Consider the following 26,699-nt stretch of genomic DNA (forward strand, 5'->3'; position numbering starts at 1 on the left):
CACCACTTGCTGTTACCTGCAGTCTGTGCTACAATTATATCTCATTTTATGTGCTGCACGTGTGCGTGCTAAGTCCCTCCAGTCGTGTCCGACTCTGTGACCCTGTGGACTGTATCCCACCAGACCCCTCTCTGTGTGGGATTCTCCAGGCAAGAATACTGGAGTCAATTGCCATACCCTCCTCCAAGGGAATCTTCCTGACCCAGGGATCGAACCCATATCCTTATGTCTCCCACATTGGTAGATGAGTTCTTTACCGCTGAGCCATCAGTGAAGCCCCTTTATGTGCTACATTTCCTCTTAATTGCCTGCTTCTCTGTGGTCTATTCATATAGTAGTCAGAGTAATTAAAAAAAAAATGACTGCAGTACTCTGTTGAAAATCCTCCAGTGAAGTTTTTTAAAAAGCTGAGAGATGATTTACATAACACCATTTTAAAGTATCCAATTCACTGGATTTTAGTATGTTTACAAGGTGGTACAACTATCACCGCTAATTCCAGAACGTTCTCATCAACTCTAAAAGAAGCCCTGTACTTGTTAGCAGTCAGTCCCCCAGCCCCTGGCAACCACTAATCTAATCTATTTGTCTCTAATGATTTGCCTCCAGTGGTCTTTTAGATTAAAATCCAGATTCCTTGCTGCAGCCTTTGGGTCTTTGAACAATGGTTCTCGATTTGCAGTTTCCAGAGCCACAGTATCAGCATCTCAAGGGAGCTTCTTAGAAATGCAGAACCTCTGTCCCTACCCCTGGTCTACTGAATCAGAATCTCTGAGGGTGGGGCCTTGCCATCTGTGATGAATAACCCTCTGTTTGCACCACAGCTTGAGGACTCTTTGGCTTCTATGCATGATCTAGTCTCTTTGAGTTAATCTCCTATAATCCTTTCCTCTTGCTCACTCTGTCAGAGTGACCTTCGTCATCCACAAATGTGACAAGCTTGATTCCTCCTCGAGGCCTTGACATTTGTTCTTCCCTCTGCTTGGGCTATTCTTTTTCTGCACCTCGTGTTCTCATTCTGTTTAGATTGTGGCTCAGGAGCCCTCTCTCACCATAGAGGGGTTGAAGTCACTGAGTTTGAGGATGGAGCGGGGAAGCATCTTTTGCTTGCCTGTCTCCACCCTGCTTTGTGCCCAAGGAAGCTGACTTATATAAAGGCATCAGTAGCCTCCCTTTCCATCCGACTTGTAGTTGGGTTTGTCCAGTGAGGAGGGGTAGCATGGAAGGCCTAATAAGGAGGGAGCCAGGTTGGGATATTTATTCCCCTGGGGTGGCTGTGTCCCTCTCCACACAGTGCTCTCTGTCTCCCGTTCTGTACCGTGTGGCTGTAATGGATACTTAATAAAGATTATGTCTATATTAGAACTTAAACCATAAAATAGCCTATAAATCTTGCATGAATGAAAAGGATGTCGAAACAGAAGTAGGATGGCATAGTATGGTACAAACCAAAGAGGAGAGGATACTAACTTCTGTCAGAGTGGATAGCTGTGTGGTGTACTGCCTTCTATCAATACCTTTGGGAAGCTTACTGTGAAAATAAATCAGAGGTGAATCTGTCACATGCAGTAACAGCTGAGGTATTTATTCATTCCTAAACACACACTTAACTGTGTTTGTTACAAACCAGGCACAGTTCAAGGGGCTAAGGATGCCATATTGAACAGACAGAACCCTGGACCTCATGGACTGTCCGTTCTAGCAGGGAAGACAGTAAAAGCAAGTGAAATAAATATAATCCATGATATGTTGGTCACTGTGCCAGGGAAAGAGAGAAAGTGAGGAAGTGCATGTATGGGTATGTGCATATGTGGGTGCACACATGCGCGTGTTGAGGGTGGTGGTGGGATTTTAGGCAGGATGACCAGGGAAAGCCTCCCCGGGAAGGAAGTGGTTGTATCAAGACCCAGGGAGATGAGTGGCAGGCCGTGCTGGCACACAGGGAAGAACATTTGTCGGGGAAGGTCATCAAGAAGACGTGACTGCAGGCTCGACCTGCAAGCTGACCCAGGCACTTGGAGGCCATTCACCCGCTTTCCTATCCTTGGAACATGCCCTCCGCCTGCCTGCTGTCCCAGGCTCAAGCTGCCCAAGGATGCAGGCTGGCGACTGAACCCAGGGGGACCCTCTCTATAAGCTTTTACCATGCTGCTGGGCAGGGGTCGGGGAGCCACTGGCCCTGCTGCCCGCAAGAGCAGTCTCCTGAGTAAGCTGCCTTGCTTCCGGAAAGGCCAGTTGCCAGTCTGGAGTGGGCTGCCTGCCTTCCGTCTCTCCCTGCCCTCCGCGCCTGGCGCCAGTTTCAGAGTCCACCCTGGAAGCTCCGAGGAGGTTTCGAGACAACAACATGGCAGTCAGGAACAGGATGCACAGGCTCTAGGGGGTGGGAGGCAAGGAGGAGGATGCTGGTGGAGCCGAGCTTGGAGAAGGTCAGAAGGCCGTGAGGACTGGAGAGGGGGTAGGGACAGGTGGTCCCAGGTTAGTTCATCCAAACGAAACTCCTGCTTTTCTCTCATCCCTTGCCTGCTGCTACCATAATCTCTGAGCGGAGCAAGCCTGGTTTTCCTCCTGAATTTGCTATGAATTGTTTATTTCACACCACACCAGCCCCCCACCCCCATCCCCCCACATTTAGGCACTAGATCCAGACTTTATGTTGAATCTGTTCTTTCCCCCTCTGTCCATTGCCTTCATTCAGGTCCTCACTGAATTGCTACCTTCCAGGTTGTAGACTCTTGTGAAGAAGTTGGCTCTTGCTCTGACACCCAGTAAACACCTCAACTAATTGGCAGCTCTCAGAGAACTTAGGACTCTTATTTTGAAGACCAGGAGGCTGGGATTCAGAGAGGTGACATTACTTCCCTAATAATGATTAACAAGTCTGGGGTAAGCACCCAGATCTCCCACTGGGTCGTCAGGAGCAGCTCACATTGCCGGCCTGGCCTTGGAGCACTCAGCTCAGAACAGTCACTCCAGAGCTGTCTTCAGGCATGCCTGAATGGGGTCTACTCACCACTCACACCAGTGTTAATCCTGTGGGATTTTGGGGGGAAAGTGCAGTGATCTTAGAACACGTTTCTCATCCTTCATATCTATAATTTGTACTTTTAAATAAATGAAGCTGTTGTCTTCTAAAAAGTAAAACACCGGATCTCTATCCAAGTTTGGTTGTGTGCTTAGTCGCTCAGTCGTGACCGACTCTTTGTGACCCCATGGGCTGTAGCCCACCAGGCTCCTCTGTCCATGGGGATTCTCCAGGCAAGAATACTGGAGTGGACTGCCTTGGCCTCCTCCTGGGGATTTTTACTGGGGTCAAATAGAGCATTTCCTAATACTCTTCTGCTATAAGGAGCAGCTGAAAGAGTAGAGGACAGGTGAAGAACAGAATTGTGCTCTCATCCTCTCATTTCAGTAGCCTGTATAAAGACTCTTTATAAATGAGTCTTTTGCTTCATTTATAGAGAAAGTAATATCTGCTCTGCTTATCTGAGAGTTGATGTAAGTATCTGAGATAATGTGTGTGAAAGGACTTTTTAAGATGACGTTTACGAGGTAAGGTGCTTTTATCTCAGGAAATAACCTCTTATTTGTTGATACAGTATGTGTTTTGTATATATGGGTACTGAGTCGCTCAGTTGTGTTCGACTCTGCGACCCTTTGGACAGTAGCCCGCCAGGCTCCTCTGTTCATGGGATTTTCCAGGCAAGAATATTGGAGTGGATTGCCATTTTCTCCTCCAGGGGATCTTCCTGACCCAGGGATCGAACTCTCATCTCCTGTGTCTCCTGCATTGAAGGTAGATTCTTTACCTGCTGAGTCACTGGGAAAGCCTGTTTTGTGTATATATAGTATATTAAATATTTCTATAATTTGATAAATGCCTCTTAGTCTCATATTTACAATGAAAACAGTTCCTATGTTTGAAGTGTTAAACTTCAGAGAAAGTTCTGATGTGGGTAGGGAGTATCGAGGAGGAGTACTCTTTAATACTCAAGTGTAAATTATTTACACTGGTTACATGTGCTGTGTATGTATCCAGAGTCGCACCAGGGTGGAAACCTGTGTTCATTTTGTGTAACAGTTTTAAAGTGCTGCCTTGTTGGCTGAGTTGAGGCCTAGAACTATGTATCTTTATGTAGCACAGTTAATCAGAATGTGATACCTGATACAGTTAGCTTGAAAGCTTTTGAACTCATGCTGACAAATTTTGCAGTTTTGTTTTCGTACTTCTTTTTTTTTGATAGCATCCACTTTAAAATTTGTTTCTGAGTTGCCTTCTAGCTGTAATGGGTTCCTGTCTGTTTTCCAGTTTGGGGGGTTCCTTTCTGTGTTATACATGTTTCTGTGAGTTAAGAGCTTCAGTTGCAGGAAGTGGAGACTTGGCTTACCTTGGGAAAGCATAGTTTTACTGCAGGGAGGAGCAGGGAAGCCCCGTGGGGCAGAGCCCACTGACCTAGGGGGCCTCCTTCTCTCGTGCCTGTTCTTCTCCCCTTACTCAAGCCAGATCCTTGAGGCGGCCAGTCTGCTGTTTTAGCCAGTTTCCATCATCATCCCTGGTCAGGTGCTGCCTCTCTCCCGCTGCCACACCCCGCCCCCACAAAAAAAAGGAAGAGCCTAATGCAACTCTCACTTCTGGGGTAGTGGGAGAGAGGTTTATGCTGGGTGAGACGCCATGTGACTGAGGGCAGGCACTGTGGCTTGTATGATATTCTTGTGTCATTGCGATCACAGTGCAGATCCTACTCATTCTACCTTTAAAAGAAAAAAAACATACATTTGTTTGGCTGCTCCAGTTCTTCGTTGCAGCGCAGGGGATCTCCATCTTGTTTCTGGCATGCGAGATCTCTGGTTGTGGCGTGTGAACTCTTATTTGCGGTGTGTGGGATCTAGTTCTCTGGCCAGGGATTGAACCCAGGACTCCTCCTTTGAGAGCTTGGAATGTTAGCCACTAAGACCACCAGGGAAATCCCCTTCTGTTCTGTTACAGCCTTAGAACCCAAACTCCTGCAGTGTTTGACTTAGTCTCATTAATTCTTTTTACAGAATGTATACTGGTCCATCAAGTTCATGTTTCAAAGCTTTTGCATAACAGTTATTTTCACAGAATATAAAGCTCACAGTGGAATGACACTTTCAAATTGTCTGGGTTTTGTTTACTTGTTTTAATCCTGATACACATTAATCTGCCCAGAGTAAGTCCTCACTGAATGAATGAGCTTGTGGGTTTGCTGACTTGCGTTGTCATCAACAATTTGTTTGTTTATTCGCTCAGTTTTCTTCAGTGCTAGGAATTAACAACGGTTGTTTTTTGTTTGGTTGATTTTTTTGCTTTGTTATTTGATAGGTGTGAACACTTGAATTCTTAAGTGAAGTGAAGACTGTAGCCTACTACGCTCCTCCATCCATGGAATTTTCCAGGCAAGAGTCCTGGAGTGTGGGTTGCCATTTCCTTCTCCAGAGGATCTTCCTGACCCAGGGATTGAACCCAGGTCTCCCGCACTATAGGCAGATGCAGTGTTTTTAAGATACAGCATCTGTTTTTACTGGGAGGAAGACTGAGTTTTAGATTGAAATCTTCTTCTGGTCTGAGTGTTTATATACAAGGTCATCTCAGCTTTAGCACGACAGCCATTCATTTCTACTTACAGCTTATTGATGAATACTTAAGCTTTTTAAAAATAATTTTGTTTATTTATTTTTATGTTTGGCTGTGCTGGGTCTTTGTGGCTCCATGGGCTTTTCTCTGGTTGCAGTGAGCAGGGGTTACTCTCGAGTTGCCATGAGCGGGCTTCTCACTGGGGTGGCTTTTCTTGTGGAGCACGGGCTCTAGGGTGTGTGGGCTTCAGCAGCTGTGGCCTGTGGGCTCTAGAGCACAGGCTCTATAGCTACACGTGGGGTTAGTTGCTCCGAGGCCATGTGGGATCTTCCTGGATCCAGAATTGACAAGCGGATTCTTTACCACTGAGCCATCACTGACTTATGCTTTAAAGTATGTATCTAATCTGATTAAAACATCTTAGATTTGAAAATATAATTGTTTGAACAGGTGATACATTGTACGTGGTATAAATATTAGATATCCCTCTGAGTTCTGTCCCCTTTTCCCATCCCCACCTTCAGCAGCAACACATGTTTTGTTTATGTATCCTTCCCGAAAGAGACTTTGCTCAATTAAGCATGTGTTTGTGTGATCATCATCTCCTGATCATACTCACAGGGCTGATGGGAGAATCTCTTTGTAGTATGGGCCTGGCACATCATACTAAGAACTACAGAAGTCTTGGTAAACAAATGACATAAATAAAATGTCAGAGGAAGATTTAACTTGACCTTTTGTGTGCACTGATCCATTTACTGTGCTCCAGGGATCCCCAAGGGTTCTTCAGGCACAGCTGATGCAAGGAGGGCAGGGGCCATCAGCAAAGCTCCGGATCCCTCTTCACCTTGGGCTTGGAGACAGCCAGATGGTCCTGCTGTCCATTTGCATTTCAGTTAAGACAGTCGGGGAGAGGAATCTGAAGTAAGTGAGAAGTGACCAGCGCCAGTGTAGATGGTACTGATAACCCTTGTGTCTCTCCTTCTGTTTCCAGATGTTTCTTACTGTGTACCTCAGCAACAATGAGCAGCACTTCACAGAAGTCCCTGTCACTCCGGAAACCATCTGCAGAGACGTGGTGGACTTGTGCAAAGAACCCGGCGAGAGCGATTGCCACCTGGCTGAAGTGTGGTGTGGTTCTGGTACATCTTCTTCAGCCGTGCCATCTTTATTATCAGTTTTAGGGAGGGCAGTGTGTGCCTCTCATCTTTATCCATGGAGAAACTGGAGAATAGGGTGTCTATCAGAGAGAGTGCTTTCAGTCCAGTTTAGTTGCCTCCTCCAAAGTCTTTTTTTTTTTTTAAATATTTATTTTGACTACGCTGGGTCCCGGTGCAACACTTGGGATCTTTAGTTGTGGCATTCCAACTCTTAGTTGTGGCATGTGGTATCTAGCTCCCTGACCAAGGAAGGAATCTGGGCACCCTCCCCCACCGCTGCCCTGTATTGGGAGCATGGAGTCGTAGCCGTTGAACCACCTGGGAAGCTCCTCCAAAGTCCTCTTGCTGTTTTCTTTTTCCGCAGCACCTCATAGACTACAGTATTAAAGGTCAAAGGATAAGCAGCTGATACACGGGGTGGAAGCTTCTGGGGGTGTTAGGGTAAAATGTCTGTGCTCAGAAGTGTTTTGTGTGTGCTTAGGTGGTTTCACTTCATTAGAAATTTGAGGCATTCTGAGCCATTTTGATTGTTTTGCCATCTCTGAGTCTTTGGGGGTTTTTAGAGAGAGCTCTTCGGTATTGAGTTACTATGGTGGCAGGAGGCAGTGGTGAAATCATAGTCATTATTTTCAGCCTTGAAATCGATCCCTTACTTAGTTCTTTGGAGCCCTGAAATGGGACAGCCTGGTTTCTTTGTGGCCCTTTAGGAGTTTGTAGATGGAGGAGTAATTTTTCATGAGCTCTGCTCTATTCCTGTACAGCTTGGGTGAGCCCTTACTGTTTCCTTTTTCTCCCCTTTGGTGCAGTTTGTCTGAGTGCAAGTTTCCCCCTGTGTTCACTGCATTCACACCGTTCATGGGTGTGTGACTTCAGCTAACACCCTCTGCTTCCCAGGCAAGTCTTCTTAATCATCTTTGGTTGATTTTCGTACAGCTGGGTGTTCAGGAGGACTTCCTTCACTCTCCCTGAGCTGCTTACTTCACATAGGAACTAGATTAGACCATTTTCGTAAAGAAACCCAAGTGATCCTTTTTGTAAAAAAAGAATTAAATTTATTTGACTGCGCCAGGTTTTGGTTGCACCATGCGGGCTTTTCCTTCGATCTTCCTTGTGGCATGCAAGATCTTTTAGTTTTTTTTGGCATATGGGATTTAGTTCCTGACCAGGGATCGGACCTGAGCCTCCAACATTGGTAGCATGGAGTCTTGGCCACTGGACCACCAGGAAAGTCCCCCTAAGTGATCCTTATTAAATGAAAATTTGATAGTGTGACTTTCTTGTTTTAACTTGTTTATTCTACTTAGGATAAAATCCAGAGTCTTGATTTTAGACTGTGAGGTCTTTGATGTCATCTGGTACCATTTTCCTCCTTGCTCACCTCTTGCAGCTTTTTTATGTTTCTGGATAAATGAAGATGTTTCCTACCTCAGAGCCACTGGTGCCAGCTGCTCCTTCTGCACTCCCAGATTTTGTTGTTGCTGGTTCCTTCTGGTCATTTGGATTGCAGCCAACATGTTGGCTCTTCAGAGATGTTTCTCCTGAGCTTCCCACTAAAGCAGGCACGAGGTTCTCTATGACATCATCCTGGTTTGATCCTGTGCATGAGACGTGTCTGTCTGGTTTGTGTGTGTGTGTTTATTAATCTGCTGCCTCTTTAATCCCCATAGCCTCACACACAGGCACGAGAATGTAAACTCCTTAAGAGTGGGGACCTGCTTGTCTCGTTCCTTGCTGTGGCCTAGCTCAGAGGGAGTGCTCAGTAAATATTTACTGAAAGAATAAACGAGCTTCTAGCTGCTCTGGTGGCCTCCCTGCATTCTGCAAATAACTTGCCCAAAGTGAAGTGATTGAGATCGTGCACTGTGAGCTCCTCCCCTGGTGCTTACCTCAGCTTCCCCTGGATGTGTGCCTACCCTTCTTTCTGCCTTTCTTCCTTTGCCAAGGCTCACCCTCGCCCTTGAAACTCTTGATTCCACTGTTTCCCTTTCCTCTTTAGTATCTTGCTCATTTGAGTTCAGTAGCCCTTGCTATGTAATGAGGATGTTTAAAGGATTTTCTTTCTTCTAATTTTTTTAATTAAAAAAAAAAAGACCACATGAATGGATGGATTCTTTTTTGTAAGGCAAATGATACAAATGGAATGGAAATCTCTCCCAAAAGCCCATCTTGTGTCGCTTGAAGTATAATTGCTTATAATTTTAGCAGATAACTTTTCAGACTTTTCTCTGTAATGTAACTATAGAAATAGTTTTGTGTCATCTCTATTTTTTCTTTATGTAACAGTATCATACATCTATCTGCAATTTATCATTTTACCTTACAGTATAGCTTGAAGGTCTTTTCTGATAAGCTTGTGTAAATCTACACCATTGTTTTTAATTATAATTTTCCATAGTATCATGCATAAACTGCAGTTGATCTAACCATTTCTTTATTCACTAACATTTCAATTAATTCTCTTGTTTCTATAAATGCTGCAGTAGGAGGCCTTGTAGAAGCCTCTTGATCACGTGCAAGCATTTCTCTAGGGTAGATAACCAGGAATTACTTGCTTAAAGGTTCACACATTTTAAATTTGAATATATTTCACCAGATTTCCCTCAGCAAAGGCTGTAGAAATTCACACTTCTACCAGTTATTTCTAAAAGTATCCCTCATCAAAAAAGATACTAATACAGTAAATTCTTCCTTTTGCTAAGCTGATGCTGAAGTTGCTCATTCTTCATTTATCTACTGGCCACTTGGATTTCCATTTAAAAAAAAGATTGTTTCATTATAGTCTTTGGTCATGTCTCTTGACTTTTGTCCTTTTCCTTCTTGATTTGTAGATGTTATAGAAAAACACAACTCTTCTAGAACTCAGGCCTAGTTGTGTGTTTTATAAAGTCTTTTCTTTATGTTAAGGCTGTAAACTTAGTCTCCTGTTGTTCAGTACCATTAAATTTAAAAGTTTTTTTTCCCTTCCCTCCTAACCCTTCCCTTCTAACTCTTCCCTTCTTCTTTCTCATTAATTTTTCTGACTAGTGTGAATTAGAGATCTAATATTTTTTCCCCCAGGTGGATAGTGAATTTTTTTTAAGTGACTTATTGAAGACACTTGTTTTCTTTCTTACTGATGTGAAACTTCATAGGCTTGTTGTATCTCATAGGAAGTATGTTTCTATAGGCTTTAGCCAGTTACTTTTTTTTTTCTTCTATTTATGATAGGACCAAATAGTTTTTTTTTAATTTTATTTTTCTTAGTTTTTAAATTATGAAAATATGATAACTCATTTACAGAGACTTGGAAAATACAGAACAAAGTTACATATACTTCCACTATATATTGCAATCATTTTTTTAAGTAAGTAAATAAAAGTTTTTAGTTGGAGTTTCAATATCAAACTCTCAAAAATTAATAAAATGAATATACAGAGAAGTAGAAGGATATAGTAGGCCTGAAAAGTACTAGAACCAATTCAAGATAATTAAGATTTATACAATTTTTATACAGCAGTAGCATACTCTTAAGTTCCCATAAACTATAAACTAGGATACACTAGAATATATCCAGTGACATGAGACCAGATGCAAAAATTTGATAAAGACCAAATAGTTTTAATTTACTCTCATTTTATAATAGATTAGGTATCTGTAAAGGCAACTGCTTATTTCATTGTGCTCCTGTACTATTCTTGTGTATTTTCTCTTTCAGATATGTTTTCGAGTTACCTTGAAAGGTTCCATGAAAAGTTCTTTGCGGATTTTGATTGGTTGCAGAGAATTCATAATTAATTTGAGGGTTGTTTGCATGATGTTGTAATTAAGAGCAAGGTCATAGGCGTCAACGTCTTGTCTCTTTCATTTACTAGCTTTATAACTTAAGACAAGATACTTAATCTCTATAATCCTTAAGTGTTTTTCCTGCACAATTGGGATAATAAATGAATCTATTGCACAGGATTGTGTGAGAATCCTAGGCGCTGACATTTGAAGGGGGCTTAGCATAGCCCCTGGCACATTTAATGTTCACAGTCAACAAGTAATAGCTGTTATGTCTTCAACTCCTCCTTTTTTTTGCTATAACTCGTCCAAGGTGTCACATTTTAAAAATAGTAAATATGTTACTTCCACTTTGTTAGCTTCTCAAGTTTCCCATTTCCTTTAACTGTCCTTTAAAATAAGTAGCTTTGGGGACTTCTCTGGCGGTCCAGTGGTTTAGACTGTGCTTCCATCGCAGGGGACACAGGTTCGATCCCTGTGCAGGGAGCTGAGATCCCACATGCTGCGTGGTCAAAAAGTAAAAATTAAAAAAACGGTAGCTCTTACTTGCCATCTCCATTTCCTTACTCCCCTCTGGTTTATTTGCTGAGAGAACATATCTTGGATTTTTGCTGTTTGCTAGGAACTGTGCTTGATTGTAAAGAAGAGAGAGGTGAATGTGTGCTGTTAAAGTAAAAACAGGAGTCAGCAGACATTTCTCTCATACCGAGTGATGACTTCAGGAATAGATGGCGGTGCTCAATCTGCAGAAGGAGAGGGTACTGGGGACAGTTCTCAGTACTGGGAATGGCTTGTTCAGATTCACATAGGCATGGACGCCAGGGCGAGGGATGGATGTCGTTGGAGCATCGGGTAAATGGGCTGCTTTGAGAACCTTTGAAGTGTATTTCAGCTTGTGCTGGCCTAAGCCTGATATATACATTTTGTCACTGTAGGCCATTAGGACCTTAGCTTCCAGACCTAGAAGGTCCACACTCAACATGGACTGGAAGTCACTTCATTTCTTTTGAAATAAAGTGTGTGTGTGTATGTGAGATTTTTTTGTGAGAAGGTGGAGGGTCTGCATGGACTGGAAGTCACTTCATTTCTTTTGAAATAAAGTGTGTGTGTGTGTGTGTGAGATTTTTTTTGTGAGGTGGTGGAGGGTCTGCATGGACTGGAAGTCATTTCATTTCTTTTGGAATAAAGTGTGTGTGTGTGTGATTTTTGTTTTTGTGAGAAGGTGGAGGGTCTACATGGACTGGAAGTCACTTCATTTCTTTTGGAATAAAGTGTATGTGTGTGTGTGTGAGATTTTTGTTTTTGTGAGGAGGTAGGTCTGCACAGAATTTCTTTCAGGAAGGTCTGTGCTCAGCTCCGGGTGTTTCCTCTTGGGGGAGTCTTGGTTAGACTTTCTCTGGTTTAGAGAGGAGGGTATCTGTGTCTACTCATTACGTCATGTTGCTGTAAATAGAACCCAAGCTGTACTTTGTTGCCACCAAGCTGATTAAGTTCAGGGGTTAGTTCACAGAATTGGCTGCTGAACCTTTGGCTGCTCTCATCTGTGCCCCTGTTGTTTATTTAAGGTACTCAGATAGTGTCCTTGATTATTGACAAGTGCATTGAAATTTTTGGGGGGGCCACTGCAGCATTCTTACACTAAAAATGAGTAAGTTCTTTGATTTTAAACTGTTGGCATCCTCAAACAGTATGTTTGGTTTTTATGTTCAGATTCCTTAAGATTGGAAGACTACAGTTCCCATGTAGTAGAGTATTTAGCTATGCCTCTTTTTTTTTTTTTTTTGTCTCAAGGAATATTTTCAGGGCAGTAAACAGACTTTTGTTTGGAAATGCATGTGTATGATTATTTTTTTAATATGGTGTGTAAAATTGTCAAAAAAAAAATCCCCAATAGAAAGACAAGGCTATTTAGAAAGTTGTTTTTAAGTGTTCATTTGTATACTTGGAGAATCATAGAGCCATTAGAATTAACAGAGACCTCAGAGACCATCCTATGGAATAGATGACAGGAACTTTGGAACCTGCAGAGCGTCACAGCCTGCGTGGAACTAGTGAGGGGCCACTGAATCCGACTCCTGAGCTCTTGCCAGTGGCCCTGACCCAGTCCTTTCCTACCCCTATATTCCACCCAGCTTTGACCCTGATTATGTGGATGGTAAGCTGGTGATGGAGAAGGCAATGGCACCCCACTCCAGTACTCTTGCCTGTAGAATCCCATGGACGGAGGAGCCTGGTGGGCTGGAGTCCATGGGGTCGCGAAGAGTCGGACACGACTGAGCAACTTCCCTTTCACTTTTCACTTTCATGCATTGGAGAAGGAAATGGCAACCCACTCCAGTGTTCTTGCCTGGAGCATCCCAGGGACGGGGGAGCCTGGTGGGCTGCCGTCTATGGGGTCACACAGAGTCGGACACAACTGAAGTGACTTAGCAGCAGCAGCAGCAGCAAGCTGGTGATACTTCATTTTCTAAGGGTTCTTTTTTTTTTTTTTTAAAGATCCTAGATAGTATTTTCTGCATTCATAATGCATAATTTCTATGAAGGGTAGACAGTAAGTGATGTGTTACCAGGTAACATGATTTGTACATGATTTGTTCATTTCTTTTAGAACGTCCAGTTGCCGATAATGAGCGAATGTTTGACGTCCTGCAACGGTTTGGAAGTCAGAGGAGTGAAGTTCGGTTCTTCCTTCGCCACGAACGCCCCCCTGGTAGGGATGTTGGTAGGTAGTCCTATTGATCATGACAAAGATTCAGACTTCAGTTTCATGCTTGGGAGAGGTGACCGGTGATCAGGAGCAGACAGTTTGATGGATGAGTAAGCAAGAAGCAAGGGGGAAAAGTGAGGATAGCCCTCTCCCCCAAGCCCTGACTCTATAGGGTGGGCAGAAGAGGGTGCGGTTCTGTTTGTTGTGTTTTGTTGGAAGATGGGAAAAGTTTGATGACAGGTTTGTTTTTTTTTAATGTTTTATTTTTTGGCTTCACCACACGGCATGTGGAATCTTAGTTCTCCCACCAGGTATCAGTCCCGTATCCCCTGCCTTGGAAGCACAGAGTCTTAACCACCAGACCACCAAGGAAGCTCTTAATATGGGTGGGAAAGAAAGGAGTCAGTAGAGCAGGAGTTTGAAATACAAGGAAGAAGAGAATGCTCGATGGGCAAGTTAGCCAAGGGGAAATTCGGGGCCGAGGGGGTCGAGGGGTGAGATAGGAGTCTGTTCCATTTTAACAGAGTGGAAGGGAAGCTTCCCAGAGGCAGTAAGTGTGTGCTCTCTATGGGAGCAGTGGGAGGGGCTTCTCATCTGAAAACATCTGTTTTCTCCAAGGGAGGAGGCCATGGTGGAGAATAGGAGAGAGTGGCCAGGGAAGCTGGCACGCCAGGGCCCCTGGAGGACAGTGGAGATTAGCCACCAGGAGACCATGGGGGATTTTGCCACAGTGGTGCTCTGCAGCCCAGAGGGTTGTAAGAGGGGAAGATGGTTGGATTGACCCAAGGTTGGAATTTGGCCAGACAAGTTCAGTGGAAAGTTGGTGAGACAAGGAAAAAAGAGGATGTTGGTGAGATGGCATTCAAGCTGAGATGGGGATGAAGTGAAGGTGGAGGGGCTGCAGGGAAAGAAACTGCAAGTTTCAGGTTGTTGAACAGGTGTAGCAAGAGGTAATTGCTGTCAAAAAGTGAGAAGTTTGAATTTAACATGTCAGGAGGAGAGCATTTCTAGATAACGTGGTCTAGTATTGGACCATGAAATAAACCTGAGTTAGAGAGGAGACAGGAAGTTGTGGATCTGAGAGGCGAGCTTTTAGATGGTGAAGTCATCCAAAATGAAGGGGGGACTTGGGCAAAGAGAACAGAAGGGTCAGGTGGTGACGTCTGCTGTGACTGAGGGTTGTGACCATGGTTTCTAGATGACAGTAAGCAGAGGGTAGAAGGTGATAAGTGGAGATCAGAGATGGTGGGCTGAAAGCAGCGCTAGACATTGAGAACACAGTCAGACCTCTGACTCTGGAGGTCTCATAGGATGTAGGAGAGAAAACAGTTGCAAGTCTTGAGATCTGTAGGGAAGCCTTTGTTCTCAGTGGAAAGCCGTTGGTTGCGGCAGGGTTACTAGGTGTTTCTAAAAATGTTGGGAGTCTTAAAATGGAAAGTTGAAGGTTTGTGACTTTAGTATATATTGAAAAATTCTTGGGAGTAAGAATGTCAATAACAGAGGTTAATTATTACATGTTATAGAATCTCAGTTTTATTCCTTTAGTACAGATGTCCACATGGCAACCATTAGAAATTATCAGAGGTGTAGGAGACCCCAGAATTGACTTAGTGTAGCCTCTTCTGTTCTACAGATGAGAAACACTGATACTTAGGGGTTAGATGACTTGTCAGAGGCCACATACCAGGAGGCAGAGCCAGGAGGGGAACCTGAGTCTCCTTATCCTAGCTGGTTCCTCGGCCTTTGAACTTCACTGTGTCTGTAATTCTATTTTAAATAAACATGCATTTTTTTTCCCCCAAAGCTGCTTTCTTTTTTGTGGTTTTGACATCTGCATCTTATTTTTATTTTCTTCTTTATTTACATTATTGCATATATCTCCTTTTAATCAGTTAGTTGAATTTTCTCCCTTCATCTGTCAGTTCAAATATCTTCCTCTGTGGTCCCTGGTAAATTATTAAATAGCTTCTGAATAGTGCAATACGCAGTTTCAGTGTGTCTGTAATGTGAGAAATACAATCTGAAGATAAAGGCACTGTTTGTACATTGTTGCAAAACACCAGTGCCACATAGTGTCAAAACTAGGGTAAAACAGGATTGCTGTTTAGTGTCAACCTTTGTGGTTGTAGACTTCTAGATTACAGATTAAGAGACTTACTGTATTCTTTTTCTGGTTTAACTAGGACCTGTGACCCAGAATGTATATGACTTTTTTTTTTTTTGGCCACGCCATGTAGCATGCGGGATCTTAAGTTCCTCAACCAGGGGTCAAACCCATGTCCCCTTCAGTGAAAGCGCTGAGTCTTAACCTCTGGACCACCACCATGGAAATCCATTACCTTTTTCTCTCTTTTTTTAATATGACATTATTTTCAAAGCTCTTGCTTTTTATTCTAATTATGTAACTGAACATGTCAGTTCAGTTGCTCTTTCTTGGAGGCAGCAAAGAAAACAGTTAGTCTGGAATGATAGTTTTTTTGTTTTTTTTTTTTCTTGCGGAAATATTGTGACAGGTACCTGAGCTATTTTGCCAGAAAATTGAACAGTTTTAAAAGTAAAGCTGAGGAAATGTTGGAGTTAGGTATAAGTGTGGTATGTGGCCCTGAGGATAGACATATTTATTTAGTTATTTGTGGGAATTTGTGCCAAGCTTCCAGGCAGGTTCAACAAATATTTGATTCAGAAGAAATTTTTATCTAAAACTTCTTGGGAAATAGTTTAGTATTTTTTCTCTAACATCTGGGAAGTACAGTTGTAAGCTTAATTTCATGTATTTAAGAAATTCTCTTTGATATTTTGCAATTTATCAGTTTAAGTTAAAACTATTTTCTCATCATGATACATTAAGTGACACTGAGAAACGTATATTTGGACCTGAAAAGTTCTTCTTACCCCAAAAAGCAGAATGTACAGTGTTTTCCAACTAGTACTTTCCCACGCTAAGAAAATGAAATTTTTTTACTTAAATGGGGAAGTACTTAGGAATTACCGCAAAATTCGAAACACTACTTGTTTTGTTTCAATTGCTTCCTTCCTGTGGAAGTTACAAACACTTTAATGAGTACAAGGGTGGGTTGATTAATTTTCACCTATTTCTTTCAGTGAGACTGTTCCCAATTTTATTTGAGTAGCTAAATAGAGAAGTGGGAACAGACACTGTAGGCAAATGGTATGAATGACCCATAATAAGAAGTATATTTATATTCTTAATTTTTCTCCTTTAGCACTTAACTCATGCAGCTTTTCTAGGGATTGGTTAGCATGTGACATTTTCTAGTGCTGACCATTCACTGTTCCAAGTAAAGTTTTCTAGAACAGGTTGAATCTGTGAGACCATAACTTCATTGGTATTAGAAAGTATGGGTATTTTAAGTATATTTTCAACGTAAAGTATTAGAGAGCATTAAAAACATAACTGAGAAATGAACTGGTACTTAAAATATCTGTCACTGCTAATGTTAATGCATACTTTTTGAATTTTGTGCTTAGTGAGTGGACCAAGGTCTCAGGATCCAAGTTTAAAAAGAAATGGTGTAAAAGTTCCAGGTGAACATCGAAGAAAGGAGAATGGCGTAAGTGATCAATGTTACCCATTCTGTGTTTGGACCACAGTGATGCTGCTTTTTTTTTAACTTTTAAATCTCATTCACTGTTCCTTTTTTATTCAGTAGGTGATTAAGGGCAGCCCTTTTTTAAAGGCTTATTTTAAATTTATTTCTTGAAAGTGATTAATGGTCTCTATGGTGGTTGAAATATCCAGCAGCCTTAGATATGCAGATGATACCATTCTAATGGCAGAAAGTGAAGAGGAACTAAAGAGCCTCTTGATGAAGGTTAAAGAGGAGAGTGAAAAGGCTGGCTTGAAACTCAACATTCAGGAAAAACGAAGATCTTGGCATCCGGGCCCATCACTTTATGGCAAATAGAAAGGGAAAAAGTGGAAGCAGTGACAGATTTTATTTTCTTGGGCTCCAAAATCACTGCGGATGGTGAGTTCAGCCATGAAATTAAAAGATGCTTGCTCCTTGGAAGGAAAGCTGTGACAAGCCTAGACAGCAATTGAAAAAGCAGAGACATCACTTTGATGACAAGCATCTATATAGTCAAAGCTATAGTTTTTCCAGTAGTCATGTTTGGATGGAGAGTTGAACCATGAAGAAGACCGAGTGCCAAAGAATTGATGCTTTTGAACTGTGGTGTTGGAGAAGACTCTTGAGAGTCCCTTGGACTGCAAGGAGATCAAAACAGTCAATCCTAAGGGAAATCAGCCCTGAATATTCATTGGAAGGACTGATGCTGAAGCTGAAGCTCCAGTATTTTGGCCACCTGATGTGAAGAGCTGACTCACTGGAAAAGACTCTGATGCTGAGAATGATGGAAGGCAAAAGGAGAAAGGGTGGCAGAGGGTGAAATAGTTACATAGCATCACTAACTCAGTGGACATGAATTTTAACAAACTCTGGAAGATAGTGTAGGACAAAGAAGCCTGGACTGCTGAAGTCCATAGGGTCGCAAAGAGACACAACTTCATGACTGAGCAACAACATGGCTATTGAAAGAAGTCAGATGCTAGATATATCACAAATACAGAACAAGTATTGAATAAGTTCGAGGAAGTATTTGTTTTTTTGGTGATTTTATTTGTTGCTGTTATTGCTTTTAGCATTAATGATATATTAATGCTCTTGCTATTGCATATGAATTTTAGCAGGTATCTTTGGGACTCCTTGTAGACATTTTCTTTTCAGAGCTTAGAATTTTTAACCTTGTTAGGGATTAGCTAAATTACCTCTCCAACACACACTGCTTTTATTCCACCTTCCCCAAATTCTTCCTGTTTCTCTTCTTTGATCTCATAGTTATCTTAGTGATGAAAGGCTGATATGAGGATAACAAAAATGGCCTGACCGTTAGCGAGATTTCAGTGCATATTGACACAATGTCTCTTTCCCCATCACTGGCTTTTTATTTTTTTAAAATACTTTATTTATTTTTTGGCCTCGCCCTGAGACATGCAAAATTGTAGTTCTGCAACTAGGGAGCAAACCTTTCCCCCCACTCCCAGTGGTAACTTGGAGTCTTAACCACTGGACTGCCAGGGAAGTCCCATCACTGTTTTGTTTTTTTTAATTTTTTAAAAATTATGAAAGTATTATAACACTTAAAAAAAAAATCTGTTTATTGGCTGTTCTGGGTCTTTGTTGCTGCTCGGGCCTTTGTCTCATTGCAGCAAGCAGGGGTTCCTTTCTTGTGTGGGCCTTTCATTGTAGTGACTTCTCTTGTTGCAGAGCATTGGGCTGTAGGGCCTACAGGCTTCAGTAGTTGCAGTTCCCAGGTTCCAGGGCACAGGCTCAATAATATCTGTGGCACACAGGCTTAGTTGCTCTGCAGCATGTGGGATCTTCCCGGACCAGGGATTGAACCCGTATCTCCTGCACTGGCAGGTGGATTCTTCACTACTAAGCCACCAGGGAAGCCACCTTCACTGGGTTTTTAAATAATGTCTTCATTAACATACAATTGACATATAATAAACTACACATAGGGCTTCTCTGGTGGCTCAGATGGTAAAGAATCTGCCTGCAATGTGCGAGACCTGGGTTCATTCAATCCCTGGGTCGGGAAGATCCCTGGGAGAAGGGAATGGCAACCCTCTCCAGAGTTCTTGCCTGGAGAATTCCATGGACAGAGGAGCATGGCGGGCTCTGTGGGTCACAAGGAGTTGGACATGACTAAATGACTAACACAATACAACAGCAAACAAGCTGCTCACATGTTGGGTATACATTTTGATAAGTTTTGACATGTGTACACCTCTGACACTGTCACCATAATCAAGATAATGAACATATTCGATCACCCCCCCCCCAAAAAAAAGTTTCCTTATATTCTTTTGTAGTTGTTCCTTCTTGCCTCCCTTCCCATCCTCAGGGAACTGCTAGCCGGGCTACTGTCTGTTGCCATAAATTAGTTTTGTTTTCCGGAATTAGGATAAACGGAGTCATCCAGTATATACTCTTTCTGTCTGAATTTGCTCAGGATAAATAGTTTGAGATTTATTCATTTTGTCGTGTATCAGTAGTTGATTCCTTTTTATTGCTGAGAGATATTCTATTGTCTGGTTATACCACTCCTTATCCATTCATCTTTTGGACATTTTGATTGTTTACAGTTATTCTGTATCACGCTGTGATGAGTACTTGGGTATACATCTTTGTATGGACATATGCTTTTATTAATATTTCTCTTAAGTAAATACTTTTAGGAGTAAAATAGTTGGTTCATATGTTAACTTTTTAAGAAGCTGTCAGACTGATTTCGAAAGTGATTGTTTTATTTTATAGTCCTCATCAGAGAGTTCTGGTTTTTCCACATCCTTGCCAACGTTTGGTTTGGCCTCTGCTGGGTGTGTGATGGCAGTACATTCTGGTTTTATTTTGTATTTCTCTGATGGCTAATGGTATTGGGCATCTATCATGTGCTTATTTGCCATTCATAGATTGTCTTTAGTGAAGTGTTAATATTTGTTCACTTTTTTTTTTTTTTTTTATCATGTTGCAGGGCTTTTGGGATCTCAGTTTCCCAGCCAGGTTTTGAATCCAGGCCAGGGCAGTGAAGTAACTGAATCCTAACCTTTAGACCACTAGGGAACTTCCTGTTCACCTCTTTTGCTCATCTTTTTCATGATTGGGTTGTTTGCTTCATTATTATTGAGTTTAAGAGCTCTTTATATATGCTGGATCCAAGGTTTTTTATTAGATAGATAATTGGTAAATATTTGTCCCAGTCTATGACTTCAATACAGTATAATTAATCAGCCTAGAAGTTTTCGATCTTATATCTGAATTTAGGGTCCGTTTTGAATTAACATTTGCATGTATTGTGAGAGAAGTGCAGTTTTGTTTATTGTGTGTGGATATGCAGTTGTACAAGCAGTATTTGTTGAAAAGAGTATTCTTTCTCTACTCAACTGCCCTTTCTCTTAAATCAATTACCAGTGTATGTGTGGGTCTGTTTTTGTACTCTGTCTTCTGTTTCATTGATCTGTTTATCTAACATGATATCAGTAACACAATGTATTGATCACTAGTGTGGTTAGTCTTGAAGTCAGGCAGTGTATGTTTTCTAACTCTTCTTTTCGAAGTTGTTTTGGCTGTTCTGTATCATTTGCACTTCCATATGAAATTGTAGAATTTACCAATTGATTTATTTTTTTTAAAAAAGCCTGCTGGGATTTGGGTTGGTATTGTCTTGGCTCTGTAGGTCAGTATGGGAAACACTGCCATCTTCAGCTTTTTAGTTGGCAAGCACCACAGTATTCCTCCCCAAATAGGTCTTCTCTTTCTTAGCCATGTTTTGAAGTTTTCAGTGTCAGGCCTGAGCATCTGTCAGATTTATTCCTGTGTGCTTCATGGTTTTTATGCTAATGTTAATGGTATTACAAAATTTCTTTTTTCAGTTTTCTGGGTGTTGCTAATGTATAGAAATATAGTTGATTTTGGCATATTGATGTTTTATCCTGCATTCTTGCTAAATAACTTATTTATTTAGTAGCTTTTTATAGATTCCATAGAATTTTCTTCATAGATGATTATGTTGTCCTTGAGTAAAGACAGAAAATTTTTCCCTTTGCAACCTGGATATAGTTTCTTTCTTCCTGCCTTCCTTTCTTTCTATCCAGAACCTCTTAGGACCATGTCGAATGGATGTTTAGGGATTGTAGTAGACATCTTGCTTTGTCTCTGATGACTTGCTGTATCTTGACTTTTTTAAATTCCAGTGTTACATTTTAAAGGGTGTTTTAATGACTGTACTCTAAGTTTGCTGGCAATACCACAACATCATGTTTGATATGGTCAAATACTGCCTTCCTAATTTTAACTGCAGAACAAGGTGATTCCAGATGGTTCCATTTGCGTCAGTACTAAAACTATTTAATTTAAATTTACAACTTAAAAGAGTCTGTGTATCATTATGTTTTAAATCTTACTAAGTCAATATGGGAATAGTAATATAAAAATTAATGATTTCTTTAATATGATGGGAGAAAAATAGCCAAATAATTTTGTCCTCATTACATGACTTGAGGGAGGAGTCTCCATGATCATTTTATACTGAGTTGGATTATCTGCACTTTTTTTGGTAGGTTAATAGTCCTAGAATGGATCTGACACTTGCTGAACTTCAGGAAATGGCATCCCGCCAGCAGCAACAGATTGAGGCCCAGCAACAAATGCTGGCCACTAAGGTAATGGCCATGTTTTCAGAGACCTAGCAGGCCACTCCCGTTCATGTGTAAGTAAAGCTGTTTACATTGCACCCTTGCTAGTAAGCCGGTTCCCTCAGATATGAGTTGATAACGTCAGCCCGACAGGTATCTGCCATGTGGTGCTTTCTTCTCTTTACTGTAGCGTTTTGTAGAAATCCTGAAATCATTCAGTTGTTTTAGATCCTCCTCGCCCCGATCCTGATCAAAGTTAACCACGCTTTGCTGAGTGTCAGTAAAACAGGGACGGCATAAAGAGCCTTTCAGCTTCGGTTGCAGGCACTAGTCTGGGCTGACTTCATCTTGAATCAGAAGGAACTTCAAAGGCTCATGCTCACCTGACCCCAGCTACTGCTTGGCACCAAAAACAGGCTGCTCGCCTCTACTTGGGGACATTGTCCTCCCACAAATTAAACCTTGTCCTCTCCTTGAACAGAGAAAATATGGGAAGTTTCTCTATTACTCTCAAAACCAGTCTTCCTGCAGCTACTCCTGCCAGCCTTGGGCTAATAGTCTAAACCAGATGTCGTCAGACTTCTGAAGGGCTGAAATATTTTAGGCTTTGCAGGCTGTGCGGTCTCAGCTCTGCATTTGTGGCTGGAAAGCAGCCGTAAACAGTAGGTAAACGAATGGATGTGGCCGTGTGCCAAGAGAACTTTGCTTACGAACACAGACAATAGGCTGTGTAGTCTGTCAGCCCTGGTCTAAACACTCAGTATTTTCGCTTACCAGTCTTTGAGGGTCTGTAAGTTCACTGACACTCGGGTGGACACCTGAGGGTTTGAGTAGCAAGGTCCCCAGTGTGGCTTTGAAGTGATGGCCAGGGATTCTTCAACGTCATTCTCATCATGCACCGTGGCTTCCCTGTAATACTTCTTAGGGTTCCTGTGCATCCTTTTCTTTTTTAACACTTAAAATATGTATTGAAATTACAAATCAAACTTTTCCATATGGTTCCCAAGTAGAAAACACAATATTTAAAGGCATTCAACAGCTGTTTTTTTATATGTCAGAGGGTTAGTGGCACCAAATGCACCTATGCATCCTTTTCTACCTTTGACGCTAGACACCAGCTTTTTCAAAATCCTGTGTGTTATTGCTTCTCATACTTTAACGTGCGTATGAATCACCTGGAGATTTTGTTAAAAATGCATGTTCTGATGTAGCAGGCGTGGGCTGCGGGTCTGACGTTTTGCATTTCTAATGGAATCCTATGTGGTGCTGATGTCGCATTCCTGGAGTAGCAAGGACATGGATTCAAATAAAAAATTCAATTGTTAACAGAATATCTGTTCTCGTATGTGTTAGCCATACAGATCTGAGAAGATTACCCTTGAGGATAAATTGTGTGGCTCTGTTTTCCTCAGTTGAAATTTTAGATATAATAGGAATAAAATTGTAAGTTGCATAATTGCAGTTTTCTAAAGGCATTCTTTAGAAAGTAGTTCTTTGGCTCTTTTCTAAGTGTACCGAGTGTGCCCTAACTATGTAAGACACTGTTCACAGAGATTTCCATTGCACGTTGCATTGAATCCTCACTGCAGCCCTAGAGGGACTAGTGATCATCTCATTTTATAGGTGAAGACACAGACTTGTGGACTCAATGAGGTTATATAATTTGCCCCAAAGTCTCATAGCTAATAAGTGGCAGAGCTTGAGTCTGGATCCAAATTTAACTTCAAAGTGTGTCATTTAATAACTTTCTTTTACTGCCTCCCATCTCTGCATGAGCTCTTTCTTAATGTTAATAGCTGCAGCTCATGAAAACTAGTTCACAGATCACTGCTTGCTTGCTGCAAAAGGACCACTTGGATACCAGTACTGATTCCTGGATCTTACCACCGTTAAGAAGTAGATTCTTACGGTAGGGTTGAGCTCAGGAGCGTCTGTTTTTCACAAACTCCCCAGGTGGTTCTGATGGCAGCGTGAGGACAGATGGTAAGACCGGAGCAATGCCACAGATGCACGTCAGTCTGGGCATCTCAGGGTGTGATTGTAGGTTAGTGGTCTGCTGTTTCAAATGACATGTCTGATGATGGCTTATATCTTTAGGAACAGCGCTTGAAGTTTTTGAAACAGCAAGATCAGCGTCAACAGCAACAAGCAGCTGAACAAGAAAAGCTTAAGAGGCTCAAAGAAATAGCTGAGAATCAGGAAGCGAAGCTAAAAAAAGTGAGAGCACTTAAAGGCCATGTGGAACAAAAAAGGCTAAGCAATGGGAAACTTGGTAAGTTGCTCCCAGTTTACTTCAGTGCTAAATGCCACAAACTATTTGCGTATAGGAAAACACTGGTGTAGGAAGTTGTATAAATTTGTAGTAAGTAAGAGGACTAAGATGAGACTTTGTATGTAGGTCATTTTAAAAGGATTTTTTGGGAAAAGTATAATTCACTACAGTTTTGAAGCTACTGGTTCCCCTGAGTTGAATTCAGCTATTGAATGTTATAGACAAGGTTCCTTTTTGGAAAATAAAGTAGTAGTTTTTTTTCTCTCTCTAAATAGTTTTTTGACTGAAGTTTCAATGAAGGCAAGGATTTTTATTCATATTAATAGCTCCATTGATTATAATGCCATTTTAATTAAAACTTTAGTGATTTGGTTTATAGATGTCTTTGTTGATTTCAGTTGCTTATAAAGGAATTGGTTGGTTCTAGGATATTTCTGAAAATTTTCTTTGCTTTTTATGAGAAAGTTTATGGTACATCTTAGGTTGCCAGGGAAGCGATCCCTTCTCATTTTTTTTTCAATTGTTGCTTTTCTTGTTCTTACTTTAGTGGAGGAAATTGAACAGATGAATAGTTTGTTCCAGCAAAAGCAGAGGGAGCTTGTTCTGGCTGTGTCAAAAGTAGAGGAACTTACGAGACAACTGGAGATGCTGAAGAACGGCAGGATTGACGGTCACCATGACAACCAGTCCGCAGTGGCTGAGCTCGATCGGCTCTACAAGGAGCTTCAGGTAAACAGTGGCCTCTTGTGACATTTCAGTGGCAGCTCATCTCCAGCACCACAGCATCGTCCACATACAGGGCAGGACGTCCTGGATTTCCACCTCTTTTCCTTAAAGGGGTGGGGATGGGGAGGAAGACCTGAACTCCACAGAATCCAGAATAAACTTTATGATACCTCAAACAGGAAACTTGAGGCGTTCATTGTGACCACAGCCGGTGGTCTGTGGACACTTCATTTTAAACCATGAGATGAGAAGTGTGGAGGGAACTTACATTTTTAGAAATTATATAATAGTGAACCGTGTGATTATCTGTTTGAGAAATTTTTCTGCCTACTCCTTGGCTACCTTTTTCTCCCCTAATTTTATTCAGTTAAGAAACAAACTGAACCAGGAGCAGAATGCCAAGCTGCAACAACAGAGGGAGTGTTTGAATAAGCGGAATTCAGAAGTGGCGGTGATGGACAAGCGTGTTAATGAGCTCAGGGACCGGCTGTGGAAGAAGAAGGCGGCCCTGCAGCAGAAAGAGAACCTTCCAGTAAGTGCGCGGTTGGCCAGGGCCAGGAGGAGGGGACAGTGACCATCCCAGTGAGGTCAGTGCTTGCATATTTCAGAAACACTGCTGGGCACATCCTCGGAAAAGAGACAGGACCTTGTGGCTCCTTGAAAGAGTCCACTCTTCTTGTACTTCTAATATAATCCCCTCCGTAGCTCTGCTCTTCTTTCTAATTCTTGTAATGAAGTGTGGGTGAGACTTCACCTGGGGCTGTTTTTGTCGGGGGATGTTTCTGGTACACTCAATGGCCAGATCCTGAAAGTGCTGGACTTTAGCAGTTAAAATGATCATGGTGTCACAGGCTTTTCTGAGTTGGATCTGGTCTGACTTGCAATACTAAAGGCCCTGTGCTTTCTCTGAATAAGGTCTCGTCTGATGGACACGTGCCCCAGCCAGGGGCGTCGGGACAGAGTCGGGTGGCGGCAGTCGGTCCCTACATCCAGTCGTCGACTATGCCCCGGATCCCGTCGCGGCCTGAACTTCTGGTGAAGCCAGCCCTGCCCGATGGGCCTGGGGCCACGCAGGCTTCCGAGGGGCCCATGAAAGTCCAGACGCTGCCCAACATGAGATCTGGGGCCGCCTCGCAAGCGAAAGGTAAAATCAGGCACTTCCTAGTCCTTCCATGGCCTAGCTGTTCCCCTCCTCACTGTGATTTTCCCTCAGGTTTGAGTTTTATTTATTTATTTATTTTGGTTTACCTTTCTTTCATTTGTGCTTCATAGCAAGTTTTTTTTTTTTTTTTTTAATTTAGATTTCCCCGCCCGCCCCTCCCCCCACCCCGCCGCCAAGTTTTGAGTTTTAAAGGTGTTTTCCTATTTATTCCTTGTTCATGTTGAAATTCTAAAAACCTCCTTGTGTTCTTTGGGCTTAAGACATGATAGTTTTCTTAATGCTCAATAATATAGTTCTGCTTAGGAAATGAAATAAAACATCAGGTTTTTGAACACCTAAAAATTGGCTTGAATTCCTTCTCATTAATAAAGAAATTTTGATTTGATGTTAACAGCTTGAGAACCTTCCCTGTTGTGTAAAAAGGCCAGATATGTGTTAGTGGTGTCATCTCCAGAGACCAAGGTGGTGGGTCCACTCTGTTGATGGTTGGTGTTCACTATTTGTATGTGCTTCTGCGTGAGAATTTGCCTAAGGATATGTTTAGAATAAAAGGAAACACTAGGAGATAAAAGTGAAGGTAAAAGGAGGGAGGTTCAAAAGGGAGAGGATATTGTATACCTATGGCTGATTCATGTTGAGGTTTGACAGAAGACAAAATTCTGTAAAGCAATTATCCTTCAATTATTAAAAAAAATAATTTTTTACAAAAGTGAAGGTAATAGAGGCTCCTTGTGTTAGTGACCTTTGCTTTCTGTGTGTAGTCCTCAGATATTTTGGAGGGTGGAGGTGCACGCCAGAGTATTATATTAACAAGAAGATGAAAGGAGAGTTGTAGGAAAAGCTGGGTGAAAATATCCTTTAATGAGCTTATTATTCAGGAGAAAAAAATAGAATTGTGTCTTTTCCCTTGCCACTTTCATGTGTAAATAATAACTAACTTTAAAATTATTTATTGTTTTGCTGTAATTACCACTGTGATGCAGTAGTGCTATGTAGTCTGGATTTTATTGTAGAAAGAGTTACTTCTGTAAAGGAAAAGCTGTGGCTTTGAAACTTAAATGCCAGTGTAGAAAACACTTGAATATTTTGATTTATC

General features: G+C 41.8%; 1 protein-coding gene across 4 annotated transcripts in view; it reads left to right on the forward strand.

Moving 5' to 3' along the window:
- The window catches only part of TP53BP2 (tumor protein p53 binding protein 2), a 67,082-nt gene that overhangs the window by 20,796 nt on the left and 19,587 nt on the right, over window positions 1-26,699 (forward strand). For 3 of the 4 annotated variants that reach the window (XM_040263685.1, XM_040263688.1, XM_040263686.1), the window contains exons 2-9: window positions 6,588-6,735; window positions 13,124-13,237; window positions 16,712-16,794; window positions 21,369-21,470; window positions 23,541-23,715; window positions 24,263-24,444; window positions 24,809-24,973; window positions 25,357-25,585. In XM_040263685.1, coding sequence (XP_040119619.1) covers window positions 6,588-6,735; window positions 13,124-13,237; window positions 16,712-16,794; window positions 21,369-21,470; window positions 23,541-23,715; window positions 24,263-24,444; window positions 24,809-24,973; window positions 25,357-25,585 — 1,198 coding nt within the window. The remainder of the gene's footprint in view (window positions 1-6,587; window positions 6,736-13,123; window positions 13,238-16,711; window positions 16,795-21,368; window positions 21,471-23,540; window positions 23,716-24,262; window positions 24,445-24,808; window positions 24,974-25,356; window positions 25,586-26,699) is intronic. The other variant, XM_040263687.1, reaches the window with a different exon arrangement.

This window comes from Oryx dammah, unplaced genomic scaffold (genome assembly GCF_014754425.2).
Source record: "Oryx dammah isolate SB20612 unplaced genomic scaffold, SCBI_Odam_1.1 HiC_scaffold_21, whole genome shotgun sequence".
Lineage (NCBI taxonomy): Eukaryota > Metazoa > Chordata > Mammalia > Artiodactyla > Bovidae > Oryx > Oryx dammah.